Source organism: Primulina tabacum, chromosome 3 (genome assembly GCF_025594145.1).
Source record: "Primulina tabacum isolate GXHZ01 chromosome 3, ASM2559414v2, whole genome shotgun sequence".
NCBI lineage: Eukaryota > Viridiplantae > Streptophyta > Magnoliopsida > Lamiales > Gesneriaceae > Primulina > Primulina tabacum.
The window spans coordinates 50,786,608-50,803,134 of NC_134552.1; the positions used below are offsets into that span (position 1 = coordinate 50,786,608).

The window sequence follows — 16,527 nt, forward strand, 5'->3', positions numbered from 1 at the left end:
ATGTGCCCCATCTGCAATAACCGTCATTCCGGGGAATGCCAAAGGAAGACTGGTGCATGTTTCAATTGTGGAAAATTGGGACATCAAATTGCTGATTGTCCCGAGCCTAAGAAAGGGGCATGGTCAAATACTGATACTACCCCCAGCAAGCCAAAGGAAAATAAGCCTAACGCTCGTGTGTTTGCAATTACTCAGAAAGAGGCAGATGACTCAAACGATGTCGTGGCAGGTACCATTCTAATCAATGAAATGCCAGCTTATGTATTGTTTGATTGTGGTGCCACTCATTCGTTTATATCCAAGAGGTTCACTAAGAAATTAAGGTTTATACCTGAGATACTTGTCGAACCCTTTAGGGTAGCAACTCCTACTAGTAAGACAATAGAAACACATAGGGTGCACAGAGATTGTAAGATCTGTATCAATGAGCACCTATTTCAAGCTGAATTGATTCAACTAAACATGGTGGAGTTCGACGCCATTCTAGGAATGAATTGGCTATCAAAGAATCGCTCAATTGTAGATTGCCGCTTGAAGAACGTCAAACTAAGGGCTCCAAACCAAGAAGAAATCGTTTACTATGGCAAAGTCAAGAAACAAGAATCCTTACTATCTGCTTCCCAGACTTGGAAAGCCATGAAAAGCGGAGAAGAGGTTTACCTAGCTATGTTAAGCGAGGTAAAGGAAGAAATCATACTTGCACTAGAAGATATTCCGGTAGTACAAGAGTTTCCGAATATCTTTCCTGAAGAACTCCCTGGCACAATCCCCGACCGCGAAGTGGAATTTGAGATTAATTTAGTACCCAATGCTACACCAATCTCAAAAGCACCGTACCGATGGCACGTCTCGGGCATGACATTTTATTGTCATTCTATCTTTTAGTTGTATTATCGTGTTCTACGCTTACGCATTTCGTTGTAATCGCATTGTAAAGACGATTATTGATTTATGTAATAGACTAGCTTTTGGTTATTTGATGTAATACGTCGCATGTTGTTATACGATTTTAAATTGTTAAACGACGTCGATGGCACGTCTCGGTTTCGGGGCGTGACACCCGTAGTCCACTCATTCATCTTATTCTTATTTTATATTAAATAAATTCAATTTCAAATTATTTACAAAATTTAAATTATTATTATTTTATATAAATCATAATATGTTTTTATAAACTCATAATTTTTTTTATTAAGTAGCCGTTAAAATAATTTTCTAATTTTTTTAATAAAACTAACTGTTACTATTTTAGTATTTTTAAAAATAAATCATCTTTATTTTAATTATTTAAATAAATTACTAAATTAAATAATATACATATATATATAATATATAATATATGTAATTAATAGGGTGGGCTCCTTTCACTCTCGTTCTGGTGCGTGCACACAAAAGCACGCGCCAGCCTTTAATTAAAAAAAATAAAATAAGAAGTAACGTGGGCGTTCAAGCATTTGAGCGTCCACATTACGTGACACAAGTGGTTGGGTGATTAACAATAACCCACATTGGTTTCGGGTTTCGGGTACGCTTACAAATCTGATTCATGAAATTCTCGCAGTAATTGAATTTTTTGTTTGCTGATGTAATTACAAATAGATATGTTTAATGATCTAGTGTTTTGAATTTCATGAGTAGATGCTTAAACTTGTAATTTCTGTATTTTTCGTGCAAGTTCTCAAATGCTTAAAGGTGTTCGTGAAATTGTAGGAAAATGATGCTGGAAAAATAGCTCACTACTGGTCACCGGTTGATCGCTCAATTTATGTCTGGTTTTTGGACCAAGTGGTTGCTCAACGTGATTCACTGGAGGTACTGATCAGGTTTGATTAGAATTCAAACTTCAAAATCTCACATATTTGGTTCTATTAGTGTAATCCAAAATGTTTTTCTATACAGTGAAATCTAAATATTCCTAAAAACCTCTCAAGAAAACAAATGATTTATTAACTCCTCATGTTTTCAAATCTTGAACACGCACATCTTTAAACACGCATATCCCAATGTTTTCAAATCTTAAGAGTACACATCCTTGTCCTATGTGTTTTCAGGGATACGTGTTCTCAAGAGTTGAAAACACGGGAAGTCAATAGTCACTGGTTTTTTTGGTAATCTAAAGATTTCATAGTGTTGGTATACATAATTAACCCTAATTTTTATCAAAAATGCATATAATTAGTACTAGTGGATTTAAAAAAAGGGTAGCTTAGATCAAGAGGACGGTGTCGTGATATAATTAATATTAGTTGATTTTCCGTGATAAAATTAGCGAGTGGAGCAAACTTTTAGTTCGTTTTTCTGGAGGTTTTTCCTATAATTTATTGTCGATTTGCCTCTCGTTTTAAGTGTGTCAGAAAATGAGGAAAACTTGTTTTTCGATTTTAATAATTGGAAAGTAACTTTTTTTAAAAAAAATTATTTTTAGGAAACACATCTTATTTTTTTGTTTCACATAAACAAAAGGAATTTTTTAAAAATAGTACCTGCTTTAACACATGAAATAGAAATGGTTTCGCGTTTAGAAAACCTTCATTGGGAGATAATAGTGACGGGTAAATACAACCGTCGCCGATCTAAATTGTGACGTTTTAATGTAACCGTCGCTAATTGGCGACGGTTTTAATTTAACCGTGGCTAATTAGAGACGGTTTTAATTCGTCGCTACCTGCAAGGAAAACAGACAAACAATAAAATATTTGTTAAATCATTCATATATCGCAACATATATAAATTTTACAAATTTATACGCATAAACTAAAATTGAATGTTAACAGTAATATAAGACAGTAATAAGATGGAAATTCGATGAAGAAGATTGCCAGTAGCAATACACAAAATATCAATAACATCTAGTATCTTTGACAACTAAACTTGTAGCAAGAATGTTAAGTTGAGTAAGATAAGAAGAGATTTAAGGTTTGAAATTTGAGAATTTTTCAATTTCAAATCAGAATTTGAGATTTAAAAATTTTCCACTCCAATTGAAAATTTGGGATTTAAGATGAATTAAGGGTAATGAATAACATCATATTTTTATTTTTACTAGTTTATTTATTTATATATAAAAATGTCATACATCTAAAACTTTAGAAAAAACTTGAAGGGGAAGGTGGTTTCAACCTAGCCCCTTCACCCCCCACCACTGGGAAAAAATAATTAATTATCATATGATCGTGCCAATAAAACAAGAGAAGCTACACGCTAAAAAATATCATTCGCTCAATCAACTCTATTTTTAGATTATCAAAATGCAAGAAGTGCAAACACTTTTGGCCGAAAAGTTAAACAAGAAACGCCTGTTCTTACGTACTCTAGTTATCTTTAAGATTTCAGCTGATGATTTTGAGTTTTTGCTAAATTCTTGAGATTATAATTTTAAATTCGTGAGCAATGTGTCAACCCGACAGCAGCAACAATGGAGAGTGCAAACTGCACAAGACGTTTTTTTTTCCTTTATACATTAAATAGAACGTTTTAATAAAGCTTGTGCAGTAGTTCTAACACAAAAGACATGGGGCACCAAAAGTAAGGGAGAAATGAAGAAAAGTAGAAGAGTCCCCATTTAGCAAGGTGTGGTGTCTCCACACAATAAAGAACTACTGACCAGTTTATTTACATAACTTTATAAACATTGTTCTTCTTAAATATCAGAAATTCACCCTCCAGATGCTGCAGAAGATTGATTATCGAGTCTTCTTTTGATCCATTGAAATGTCCCAGGATATCAGAAAGCAAAACCTGAGCATATTTAGAAACACATGGTTTTTTTATCAAAAGGCAAAAAGTAGTTAAGTTCAGAGAGAGAGGTCAACAAACACTTACTCCATCCCCAAAATTATCAATCCAGATTAGAATAGAACTCTCTGTGGCAATGTTCTGTTCTTCCCGAGGTGCATCAAGTTTTTGGCGTTTCCTAGCACGGTTTAAATCGTCAACATGAGCAGCTGCGGCTTCATTTATATCTGAATCCTCACCCAGAAGATCAGGGGTGATTTGTTGAGATTTTTCAACTGAACAACCATCGTTCACATTAGGAATGAGTGATTCAAGATTAGGCTGAACCCCTTCCATTTGGCAAGAATGGTCGGACCCATAAGAATGTTTTGACATCCCATTAGAGGAATCGTCTGCTGTGCCATTGTGTTGATGGACAGATGAAATAGTACCCATTGATACTCCAAGCTCTTGCATAATCAAGACAGCTTTAATCTGGGGGTAAGTCACCTAATACGTTTACCCAACAATATATGGTCATCAGCACAATATCCGGGATGCATAAAGATACTGCAATTTGATTTTATATCCATAATGTTCCATTTATTACCTCTTCTGGTAATTCTTCTTTTATAGGCTTTAACTTTTCACTGCCTACTTTTGATACAGCATCCTGAATGTTTTTAAATATCTGATGTGTAAGTTCAATCTCCTCGCACAACCTGTGCCAATCAATAGCACATCCCTCTCTTGCCACTTCAAAAATATGCTCTAAGACAGTTTGTTCTTTTATTGGAGCTGCTCTATCTGGGTGATTCTACACAGTAGAAATTAAAACTTAAGTCCAAAATTAATTACCAAATAGGTTACAATTCAAATGTAAGAAATACCATGTATCTCAAAACATACAGCAATTTTTTTGAGCGTAAAACCATCTTGCCACATATTCCAAGATTGAAACCTCACAGGGGTCGTTAGTCGTTTATTGTTGGGTTTAATCGGAACCTTTCTTGACACAAGTGGTTCTGCATGTGGCTCCCCATCTAAAGAGAGGCTCAATTCTTTTGATAGAGATCGAATAGTTTGCAGTAAAATATCGCCGTGTGTTGTCAAAAAGTGCTGCACCATAATCAAAACTTCCAGATTAGATAACCATCGAAGAAAGAAATACTGAAGCAATTACCATGTTTATTATATCTAGAGATGAGGCTTCTATGGGTGATAAGCACCACATCATCAGTAATTTTAAAAGCTATTCATGAATGAGAAGTAGCATGAAGAGATGAAACAAATGTCGGCGGGATTTATGTTTGCATTGCCAGGCCACACAAATGACTGAAAATTAGTTAGAAGAGAAATAAGAAACTAGAGATGTGATATAACCAAGTTAGGCAGGTTGACGCCACAAAAAAGTTAAGTTTATGAAAGTGTTGCTTTTATTTACAAGTTAAAGATATAATCAAGTGGGCATAACATATAGGAGTAGGCATTTGAATAGTATTTTAATATAAACTCTCAAGGTAATAGTACTATCTTCATCAATGAATTCCAAAAAACTAATTGTATGTCCATAACACCGTTTTCTTAAATAAAACTCAATTGCCTTGTCACTAATGACGAGCCCATATGAAATACAGGCCATTTAAAACTAAAACAGCGAAATAATCAAACAAAACCATGCAAATTTAGTAGATCAGTCATGCATTCTACAAAATGAAAACAAAATAACTAAGAAAAAATAAAATTTATGATAACAATGTACTCATACCAAATCAAATACTACAATCCAGTTAGCAAACTATTTGAATTAATTCATGAGCCCGAAACTATTATAAAGCAAAACGACTCATACAATAACCCTCAATAATAAGGCAATATAAGTATACATTATATAAAAAAAATGTATATTGTGTTACCTATAAAACTGAACCATATGCTATGACTATTTCAATTAAATACAAATGGACTAACAAAATTGAACCTAAGTACCTATGATTGCAAGGAAAACAAACAAACAATAAAACATTTGTTAAATCATTCCTATATCGCAACATATATAAATTTTACAAATTTATACCCATAAACTGAAATTGAATGTTTACAGTAATATAAGACAGTAATAAGATGGAAATTCCTTGAAGAAGATTGCCAGTAGCAATTCACAAAATATTAATAACATCTAGTATTTTTGACAATTAAACTTGTAGCAAGAATGTTATGTTGAGTAAGATAGTCAATTGGGAAAGATAAGAAGTGATTTACGTTTTGAAATTTGGGAATTTTTCAATTTCAACTCAGAATTTGAGATTTAAAAATTTTCCACTCCAATTTAAAATTTGGGATTTAAGAAGCATTAAGGGAAATGAATAACATCATATTTTTATTTTTTACTAGTTTATTTATTTATATATAAAAATGTCATACATCTAAAACTTTAGAAAAAACTTGAAGGGGAAGGTTGTTTCAACCTAGCCCCTTCACCCCCCACTAAACCTATAAACAAAAAAAATTGAGTGCATGCGCCCCGTGGATGCTCCGTCCCAGCAAGTATGCATCCACACCACGCTTGCAATTTCCATTTGGGAAGCCAGTGGGAAAAAAATGTTGAAGTGTTGTACATATTACTGTAATCTCTATACTACGATACTATCAACACGATTAGATATTTCAAATTGCACATTTTTATTAAAAAAAATTAAAAGGAGAAAGGAAACGTTTAATCTACATGTAAATAGCTCATTCCCTGGTGAGAGTCGGGTATCTGTCAAGAGCACTGCATGAGTAAAGGCATGATAGGTAACATAACTCAGAAACGTGCTATCAAAGAGAAACATAAATACAATTTTAATGTACAAACCACAATAAAACTATTACACACAGCTTTTGAAAGAAAATGAGTAATTTACCAAACATGCAAAATTTTATCAACCTAAACAAGATTTTTAAGATTAAAATGTCCATCACAGTGTATACCTGATTTACACCATCTATATTTGCTAGCCTAGCTCTCGTGGAAGGCCTTGTCGCTGCTATTCTTCTTAATGTTTGATCACCACATAATGCATATCTGAAAGGCTACAAAATATCAACATACAGGACGTAGAAAACCTTTCATTCATCTAAATGACTTTCATCGCTGCAAAGAGTGATGATAAAAAATAAAAACACTCACGGAGCAGTTCCAGTGTCTCTTGCATACTTCAGTCTCTCTTCCACCAGCCTTCTATATAGCAGATCTTCTACCTGAAGCAGGAGGTTAAAGATATTATAGATAACCGGTCAAACCATGCATATTTTGGTTGCATAACAAAACAACACATAGTGCAGAAGCATGGGGTTCATGCTAAATGGTAGCAAGCAACAATAATATAATTGATAACAAAAAGATGTATAATTCAGCAGTGTCAATTTAAAAAAAGATGTATAATTGAGAGTACACACCTGGGAAAATTTATCTAAATCAAGTTCAGTGCAAAAATCGATAACTCCAGCATCACTAACTGCAATTTTGTTTTCCTCATCACCCATCATCTCTGGAGTCAACGTCAGCAACAATGGGGGTTGATAATCAGGGGTGCAGGAGTTCAAAAAATGCATTCCCTTTGGTCCAACTCTGGTGCATAAATTATAAATTATTATTCAATCACTGTTTGCATTTGAGACTGGTTACATTGTTTCATATCATTGGAGGCATAGAAACATGACTCTTCACTATGAAAACCAATATTCACTTTGCTCATTCTACTTATCAAACAACCGAAGGATACTTCCTGAATTTAACACTTGTAACTACAAGATACACGATCATATCCATTAGTTACACACAATAAATTATTTCCCTCAATCTCAAGGGATTCTAGAACAAACAGCACATATAATATTCAATTTTGTTTACCCCTTTTCATTAAGGTTTGTTATCAACTAAGAAGCAATATAACAAGAATTAATTTGCTCTCACATAGTATACACATGAAAACTAATGCGAGATGGGGCAGTCGAATCCTAAGAGCATACTTTCATGATTTTTATATTAAAAATATTCCTTCTAGAACTGACTATTTATGACATTCAATCCACAATAGTTGGACATAAAATTTAACCACATTACATTGAAGACAAGTATTTATTGCCAGATAAAATGGCATGAGACCAGATGGCTCTACTTATTTGGAGAAAATCAATTCCATTTAGAAACTATTGAAGAGAAATTGGGTCTACATGAATGAGGGAAAAGAACTCGACCTTACAGTTTTGTACACGTCTCTGAAGGTCTCGATCAAATAATCTGCATTCAATGCATTGCTGCTTATCATGTAAAGGAAGTAAAATGGAACAAGTGGTCCATTGTCAGATAATCCTGACATAATAACCAAGTGAAATAAAAATCGAAAAGCTTCTTTCCACCAGTGCCTCCCAATGTTACAAACATACACAGTGAAAGGCTAGTGTGAACAACTTTTTATTAAAGTAGCATTAGATACTTTACCAAATTTTTCTCTAAAAGGTGAAAACAAATATTGGATAGAGCAAGTCAGTGAGTAAAAACCAAGGTTCTAAAAAGTGTGAAGTGTGACGAAGCGTTACAATCAAGCTTCAAGTTTATGAGCTTAAGCGAGCTTAGCATGAGAAGCGTGAAAAATGTTTTAAATTTTTATTATAATTTTAATTATATCAAGTAAATAATAGATTAAATAATGCACAAAAGTAAATTTTTTAAGAATAAATGCATAAACTTTCAAGTTATCAATCACATGAATCTCGAAATCACAAATTATGTGGAGTAAAACTTTTGTTGATCGATGTTGGATCATGTATCATCCTTTAGTGGCAAAGATAAGAAGGGTCAGAGACAAAATCTATTTCAATGCATTTAGCGGTTTTTTTTGTTTACAAATGTTATATTATTACCAAATTTTTTTTTAAAAAAAATACAAATTTTAAAATTTATAAAAAAAATCAAGTTAAAATTTTATTTTAAAAAATTGCACTTTTCAAGCTTTTTTCACGATCAATATGGTCAACCAAAGAGTCGACAGTTTTTTCATGTTTAATTGATGCTTTTTCGCGCTTTTAGAACACTGTAAAAACACAAAGGACAGTTTTTTCTGAATGAAATTTGTCATGATGAATTGTTATAACAATGTAAGCGGCTGGTATCTAGTAAAAAGTCTGACAAGATCTTTTTTCCCACAATCGTAAGCTTGAAGCTTAGCAGGCCAAAGCTAATTAGAATTCAGCGAGTATCCTTTAGGATATGGTTGAAATTTACATCTGATTTTTTATGGCATGCCCAGGAAAGCAACCATAGGATATGTGTTCTATTTTACACCTAAAAACAAGGAAAAGGTGCGTAAAAAGTGACAAACACATAATTTTCAAACAAGGCGGCTCTTACATACCACGTGAAATTAACTGATAAGCTAGTGCCTTCCACCAATTAGTTGGCAATTCTTTGCCAAGGCCATGAAATGGAAGCTTGTCATACTTGGCATCAAGAATTCTCCTGGACTGCAATCACAAATGAAGCCTAGCATCACGACTAGGAATTTCTGAGCACCACACTACAGAATTGACTGAAGAAACTTTCAAACACTCTTTCAGGCACATCCAAGCCATTGGTGAAATCAAATACTTCCTAGTTAGAATATACACTGTATTGCTGCAATCAAACATAAAATTTTCAACAGTCATCTTACTCGAGACCCACGAAGAACATCCACAGGTAAATTGAGACCCCAGTGGCCCCTGCACGACTGAATGCAGCCCACCAGAAGAAATGCCTCCCTAGACATGTCACATTCTTTCTTTGAGCTAGTGCAATTATCACAAGTCCCTGCATACATCAAACCAGGATCCTATCAGTGTCACGTTTTTCTGATTAAATTCATGCCCCTAATACGATATGATTTCATATGATAACACAATTAGTCGCTGACGGACTTCTGATATCGAAACATCAAACACTTGAAATTTTTACAAGAGTTTATATAAGCACAAGAAATTTGGGTTTGTAAATGATGAAATTCTGTAACTTTAAATGTTTAAAAATAAAAAGAAATGAGAGATCTATCATCACAAATGTCAAACAACGTTTCATAATGGTTTTTTTATAAGAAACGATTTTTTATTAATAACTTAAAAGATGTTAATTATGACAAGTGGACTAGTGATCCACCATCAACAAAAACTACATAAGATCGTTGCCCTATCGATGGTACACAAAGCCCAATCTCTCAATAAGTGTGCGATTGAAACATTATGAAATTCTTCACGAGCACCAATCCACGTAGCAATTTTGACCTTGATTTTATCCATGCACTCGACACTATTGTCTTCTGTATTTTCAAAAATTATTCGATTCTCTCTAACCACACCGACCAACATATGCCGTGAACCACCACTTGCCAAAAAATTCTTCCCTTATTGCCAAGTAGGCGTCCAAGATCCATAACGAATAAATCTTTCGTTGACTTCGGCACCACCCAAACCAAATCCAATTCTTTGAAAGCCCTAGCCCACAAGCCGTTCGTGAATGCACAATGAATAAGCATATGGTCCCGTGTTTCCCTCTCATTCCAACACAACACACACCGATTTGGGCACATAGCAAATGAGGGCCACTTCTTTTGCATCATTTCCGAGGTTGGCAACTTACCCAGAATCGCTGTCCACGAGAATATCTGGATCTTTGTTGGAACTAGAACCTTCCAAATAACATAGAAATACGAAAAAGTGGGAAAGCCACTATCTCAGAAAAGACCAGAAGGATCCCCACTCGGATATCATCTACCCCTTCAATCAAACTTATCATATCTAATCATTCTCTAATAACTCTCCATCCCTCGAAACCCTTCGAAAATGCAAGTCCATGACTGGGAAGATGACGAATTGTCAAAGCGAGCAAATAGAATATAGGCATATATTAACCGCGGAAAGTTGAAATAAAGATGGGTACAGATCCCTAAAAGAATAATCCCCCCACCATATGTCTTCCCAAAACCTAGCATTAGTACCTCCTCTAACCTTTATCCTCACTAGTTGTTGAAAAGTAGAGTAAGATCAGGAAATAAACTTCCATCGGCATCTGAATGTCACATTTCTCACTAAACCCGCATCCCAACCATTCTCTTGTAACCTGTATTTACTCACTATGATCTTCTTCCACGTCTGATCTTCCACATAAAACCTCCACCACCATTTCCCCAACATAGCCTTGTTTCTCAGAACAATACTCCCAGTACCCAATCCCCGCTTATCTTTAGGTTTGCACACATGTTCCCAGGTAACCAAATGACTATGTGCATCACCATCAGCTCCATCCCAAAGGAAATTCCTTGAAATTTTATCCATCACATCCGATTTCCTTTCGGTACTCTAAAAAGAGACATGTAATAAATCGGCAATGCGTTTAAAACTAATGCAATCAACGTTAACCTTCCCCTCTTGACAGAAATGCTCTCTTCCAACTTGCCAACTTTTTCGACATCTTAGTCAGAATGGGTTCCCAAAACGAGACTGACAATGGATTTCCTCCTAATGGCACTCCCAAATACTTAATCGGCCACTTCTCCTTACCACATCTAATTTGCTGAGCTAAATGTTCAACTTCTTCACATTGGATGCCCAACAAAGCATTCTTTTCCCAATTGATTTTTAACCCAGACATGTTGCAAAACGACCTCACAACTTCCACAAAAAATCTAAAATGATCATCTTCCTTAACAAAGAAAAGTGTATCATCCGCAAACTTAATATGAGATATCTCTATCTTGTCTCTACCAACCACGATACCTTTGATTTAATCCTTGTTCTTAGCTTTATCAATCAACCTCCCCAACACATTCACTACCAAGTTAAACAAAAAAAGAGACAAAGGATCATCCTGTCTGAGCCCTTTTTGTGTATTAAATTTGCCCCTTGACCTCTCATTAATCATAATAGAAAATGATACATTCGATACAAATCCTTTGATCCACCTTCTCCATCTCTCTCCAAACCCCTTCTTCCTCAATACAAAATCCAAAAAATCTCAGTCTACATTGTCGTATGCTTTTTCGAAGTCAACCTTCGAAACCCACCATGGCTTCTTATTCCTCCTTCCCTCTTCCAATAGTTCATTCGCAATAAAACAACAATCAAGTATGTCTCTTCCCTCAACAAAAGCATTCTGAGATTCTGATATTGTATCTGACAACATGTTCTTAACCCCAGGTCAGGAACGAAGGAAGAGAGCATTTTCAGGGTTTTTTAGAGAGAGAAAATATAATGGTTTCAGTCCCGAGGTTAAAAAGAAGCCACATATATGAACAATTAAGAACAAAAAATTGCATGCACCTAGTCAAAAGTGAATTTGCCATTTATCGAGGATTCAGAGAATTGTTGAAATTTGAACCATTGAATTTACGTGTAACCACTAATGAGAATCTGAACACTTTAACCCAATAATTTCTAAATAAGCAGATTCAATAGAGCAAATACATGTAAGGAAAGAAAAAACAAACTGTGATTGTACCACAGTCAACGGGAGAGTTTTTCTCGCCAAAGTATTCCAACAAAAAGTTTCTTCTGCAAGTTGTCAGCAAACAATAGCGTTGTGCAGCCATATATGACTCCAATATCGCTCTTCTTTGGTCAGCCTTGTAGACCATACATGCACCAGAAAACTCATCAGAAACAGAGTAACATGTGCGAGTAGTGATTCGAACGGCAAAAAGTGTCAAGAATTGTTAAACAATATTATCAATTTGCAAGACTGTTAAGAAGAGAGGCATACTGTGCGTGCTTCAGCACAATAAAAATCAGCTTTTGAGAAGTCACTTCTCATATAATACAGCATGCAGGTTGAAGGAATACCATCTCTGCCACATCGTCCACTTTCCTGATAGTATGATTCCAAACTCTTTGGGCAGCCATAATGAATTACATATCTTATATCAGGCTTGTCGATACCCATACCAAAAGCTATTGTGGCAACCATGACATAAAATTCATCTCTAATGAATGATCTGCAGGTCAGAAAAACAGTTTCAAATCTAAAGTTCAATTTTTTTTTTAATGACACAGTTTTGTAAATTATAACATTAAAGGAACCAGGCCAATAATAGTACTTAAAAAAATTACATCTGATAGACACAAACTACATTCTTTAAACTCTTTAACATCGCAAAATAGACAAATGTATAATCACCCAAGGACTGTTAGTATTGCCAATTTGAGGGAGAATATGGCATTACACTTGAAAGAATCTATAAGGAAATAAACCTGTGGGAATCCTCACGTGCTTTCTTAGACTATTTGTCCATGGTATAATCCAGCAGCAATTCCCGCCGCATCAAGAGACTCAAAAATCTACAGAAACCGGTGATGGATATAATTAGTGTCAGGAAATCAAATAAAAAATACATAGGACTTAGCAATTCCTCATAAAAAAAAAGTTGTAATTTCTGTCATATTTGTTGCAATTTGACATAATATTTGTCTAAGAGAATACCCATATAAATATTTCCACACGTAATCTAGTACAAGAGTTTATAAAATTAGGAGAAAGTGAAATAACCTGTATGGCATCTTTGACAGTCGTGCAGTAAATTATTGTCGAACTTGCATTGTCTATATAAGAAGAGATTTTCTTCACAAGATCATCCAAAAAAGTACTACAGTGGTCAATAGATTTGACACTGTAGAAGAGATTTGGGCGGTCAAACGATCCAATGGTTATATGAGGATCATGCATCTTCAATGAAAGCATGATGTCATCACGGACCCTGAAAATAAAATAAGTTATTTAAGAGCTTCTAGAAAATTGAATATCACACCACAAAATCTCAGTCATAAAGACTATTTAAAACATTTCATTTTGATTGAAAACTCTCAGATCTAAACATTTAATGTAACGCAAATGTCTGAAAATTACCAGAATGAAAAGCTGCATTATTTACTGTGCTAAACTAGGTTCTAGGCATCCTTCATTTTCAAACCATGACAAGTTTTAATCCAAAACAAACTAATCCCTCTTCGTTAAATGTTAAATAAAATTGTTAAACCACGGGATTGGAGCTGACATAAAATGCATTATTGCCTTGAAATGAGTTAAGGCTTCCTGGAAGACAGGAAAGTCATAATCAAATAAATATTAGACTTCACACCATCCCAGTTATATTGAAGAACTGACTAACAAAGCTGAACATTGGCTAACGGTAGACGTTAAGTATGAGAAATTAATACTTACTTTCCAGTAGCTGTAGCTGTTAATCCAACAACTGGAACATTTAAAAGAACATCACGCAACACATCTAATTGCTTGTATTCCACCCTGTCAAATTTACAAACCATTAAAAAATGATAAAAAGCTCAAAGAAAAAGGATAACCGATTGTAATTTTAAACATTATAGAATTACAAACAATTAACACAAACATGCTTGCAAACATGTGAAGACAACGCAAAAAAGTTATTCGACTTCTCATCTTACATTTCACTAACAAAAATTGCTTGCAAAAGAAAAAGAAAAAATAAATTATTTACAGGATTGAAGCATCATTTGACAATTCACCCTAAAGAGTATTGCCTAAATGTTTGTCACTGAGCTTTCATGAGACGACATGTGTTGCACTAAATCTTTCACTGCATAGAATCAATCATAGGTTTTCTACATATGAGGTTCGCAGAAAAAACTAAAGTTCCTGAAGCAAGACCAAATTAAGGGAAAACAAATCTTTTGCTTTGCTGTCTCCTTGATTTATCTTTTCTTCCTGGTGGGAACCAACGTTAGAATGAAAGCAGTTAGGTAAAAAAAACCTATCTTAACGGTTCAATATTCAAAAATTTAAATCTAGTGTCAGAAGCGAAAGATCCTTCCAAATAAAGGGCATGTTTTTTAAAATAACCGGCTATCAAAGAGTTTCCTTGGCTTTCCATGCTTATTCAATTTTTGAACTACTGATCAAAATGCAAGAGAAGTAACAGAAGGTAAGATGCACAATGAGCCAATTTCACAAATTCAATCCCCCTGCTTAAGTATCAAGCTTCGGTCTTAGATGGCTTGTTACATTTCTTAACATTCCTGCTTTTTTACTACATGAAACAATAAATAAGCCCAAAAATATAGAAGCTCTAACAACTCAACAAGTATGATGTATTTTTCCCGACAATAAACAAACCTGAAACTATGGCCCCACTCTGATATGCAATGTGCTTCATCAACAGCCAATAGACAGATTCCTGAATCCAGTAATCTTGACCAGAAACTGCAGCAGGTTGTGTGTAATCAGGAGAAATGCAGGCCAAAAAGGCCCAAATTCAAACACAAAAAAAAAACTTATCCATTTCTAAAATACTGGGGAACAGACAGGGAAAAAACCCAGGATATTTACCATTTACAAAACTCTGTTACTTGACTAAACTAACTTACATCACAAGACAACAGAGTGCAAGATGGTCAATCATCAGCTTCAATGATGCACCACTCAGGTCCATTGAGCATCTCAGAAAAACAGAACGCCTAAAAAATTTCACAAGCAAGTTGTATCATTACAAAAGTGTACCTATTTGTGAGCCCACAGGCCTTCTCCGGTGTCAGGTACAGAACATCATATTGACCACTCTCGGCATTTCTAAGCACATTAGGATTAGTTTGAACACATGGAAATATACTCAGCACGTATACCCCTTTGCTTCAACGCCATTACCTTCACCATAAGTTCACAACATATACGCCAGACTTAAACATAAGTATTTCATTTCACAAATACAGATATCATAAAAAGAACTAGAAAAAATAAAGCTAAACACAAACCTGGTCCTGCATTAAAGATATAAGAGGACTTATCACAACAGAAGTCTTTTTTGCAACCAACGGTGGCACCTGATAACTTTATTATATCATTTAACAAAAAGGGTATTTAGGAGACTACTCATCTGGGTTAGTAAAACAGATAAGTGTAAATCAGTAAAGGATTTTGGGTTGATTAGGAAATTTTACCACAGTGATTTGCCACTTCCAGTGGCCATAACCACTAAGCAATCTCTTCCTTCGAGAATTTGTTCCACGATTTCCTTCTGGTACAGTCGGAATTTTGAAAACCCAAAATATTTCTGCACCCAGACGAGGAAAAAGAAGCGTCCAACAATGTGCGCTAGAAAATCAGTCGAATAAGTGAGCATGGGAAAAAAATTAAAGACGACGTACCTTGAGAGTAGACTCCATTGTTGATGATGAAGAGACGAAGAGTCGCTGAAAACCTAGGCCTGGATATTGCATCATGTGAAAGCAGCGGTAAAAGCCTACACAAATAAAAGGTGTTAGTTTTTTCCCGCCATTACATGCTGGGCAGCCTGAATCACAGGAAAAGGCTGCAGCCTGCAGTTAGTATGGTCATGGTTGTCCAAGAGCAAGCAAACCCGGCCCGCTCAACGAGGTGAGGCGGGACAAGTCGAGCCCACCCGCCCATTTGTCGGCTTGGTAAAATGACTGAAAAGGTCATGTCAAATTTATCATTTTTATTTTTTCTCTCCCCATTTTCAATACAGTACCGACACTTGTTTTAAAAATAATTAAGATTTTGTTAAAAATAAAATTTTTAATCGGAATATGAATAAAATTGTGTCGGTATATATATATATATATATATATTATTTTATGGAATATAAAAATATTTATAACTACGTTAAGTATTAAGTAATGAAAAAATAGTCAAAATGATTTCGTACGTTTATCTATTTTGTGTTTTGATTCTGTTAATATTCAATTTTTATTTTTGGTTATATAAGTTATGTTATGTTTTGGTTTTTTTTAAACGTGATATTGATGTGATGT

The 16,527-nt window shown here is 34.7% G+C and overlaps 2 protein-coding genes across 2 annotated transcripts; one reads left to right on the forward strand and one right to left on the reverse strand.

The window, feature by feature from the left end:
* Nucleotides 1-2,093, forward strand: LOC142538777 (uncharacterized). Its single transcript, XM_075644077.1, has 3 exons — nt 1-717; nt 1,711-1,812; nt 2,052-2,093. The coding sequence occupies exons 1-3, from the start codon at nt 1-3 to the stop codon at nt 2,091-2,093; spliced, it is 861 nt and encodes a 286-aa protein (XP_075500192.1).
* Nucleotides 2,094-3,420: 1,327 nt separating this feature from the next.
* LOC142541184 (uncharacterized) lies at nt 3,421-16,237 on the reverse strand. Its single transcript, XM_075647833.1, is given in 23 exon segments — nt 3,421-3,738; nt 3,823-4,224; nt 4,325-4,531; nt 4,624-4,833; nt 6,688-6,781; nt 6,887-6,957; nt 7,156-7,327; nt 7,957-7,999; nt 9,114-9,222; nt 9,411-9,547; nt 12,227-12,350; nt 12,488-12,719; nt 12,976-13,004; nt 13,006-13,062; nt 13,271-13,478; nt 13,943-14,026; nt 14,873-14,959; nt 15,257-15,354; nt 15,356-15,400; nt 15,508-15,583; nt 15,694-15,806; nt 15,901-15,995; nt 16,113-16,237. Coding segments are annotated over 22 exon segments (2,799 nt in total). The 5' UTR covers nt 15,976-15,995; nt 16,113-16,237; the 3' UTR covers nt 3,421-3,612.
* Nucleotides 16,238-16,527: the final 290 nt, after the last annotated feature.

What these genes read in the sequence shown, in the direction of transcription:
- LOC142538777 (XM_075644077.1), top strand. Translation starts at nt 1, where the DNA reads ATGTGCCCCATCTGCAATAACCGTCATTCCGGGGAATGCCAAAGGAAG. An exon ending in TTGCACTAGAAGATATTCCG is followed by an intron (nt 718 to 1,710) that starts GTAGTACAAGAG and finishes GTGAAATTGTAG; the next exon opens with GAAAATGATGCTGGAAAAAT. An exon ending in CTCAACGTGATTCACTGGAG is followed by an intron (nt 1,813 to 2,051) that starts GTACTGATCAGG and finishes ATGTGTTTTCAG; the next exon opens with GGATACGTGTTCTCAAGAGT.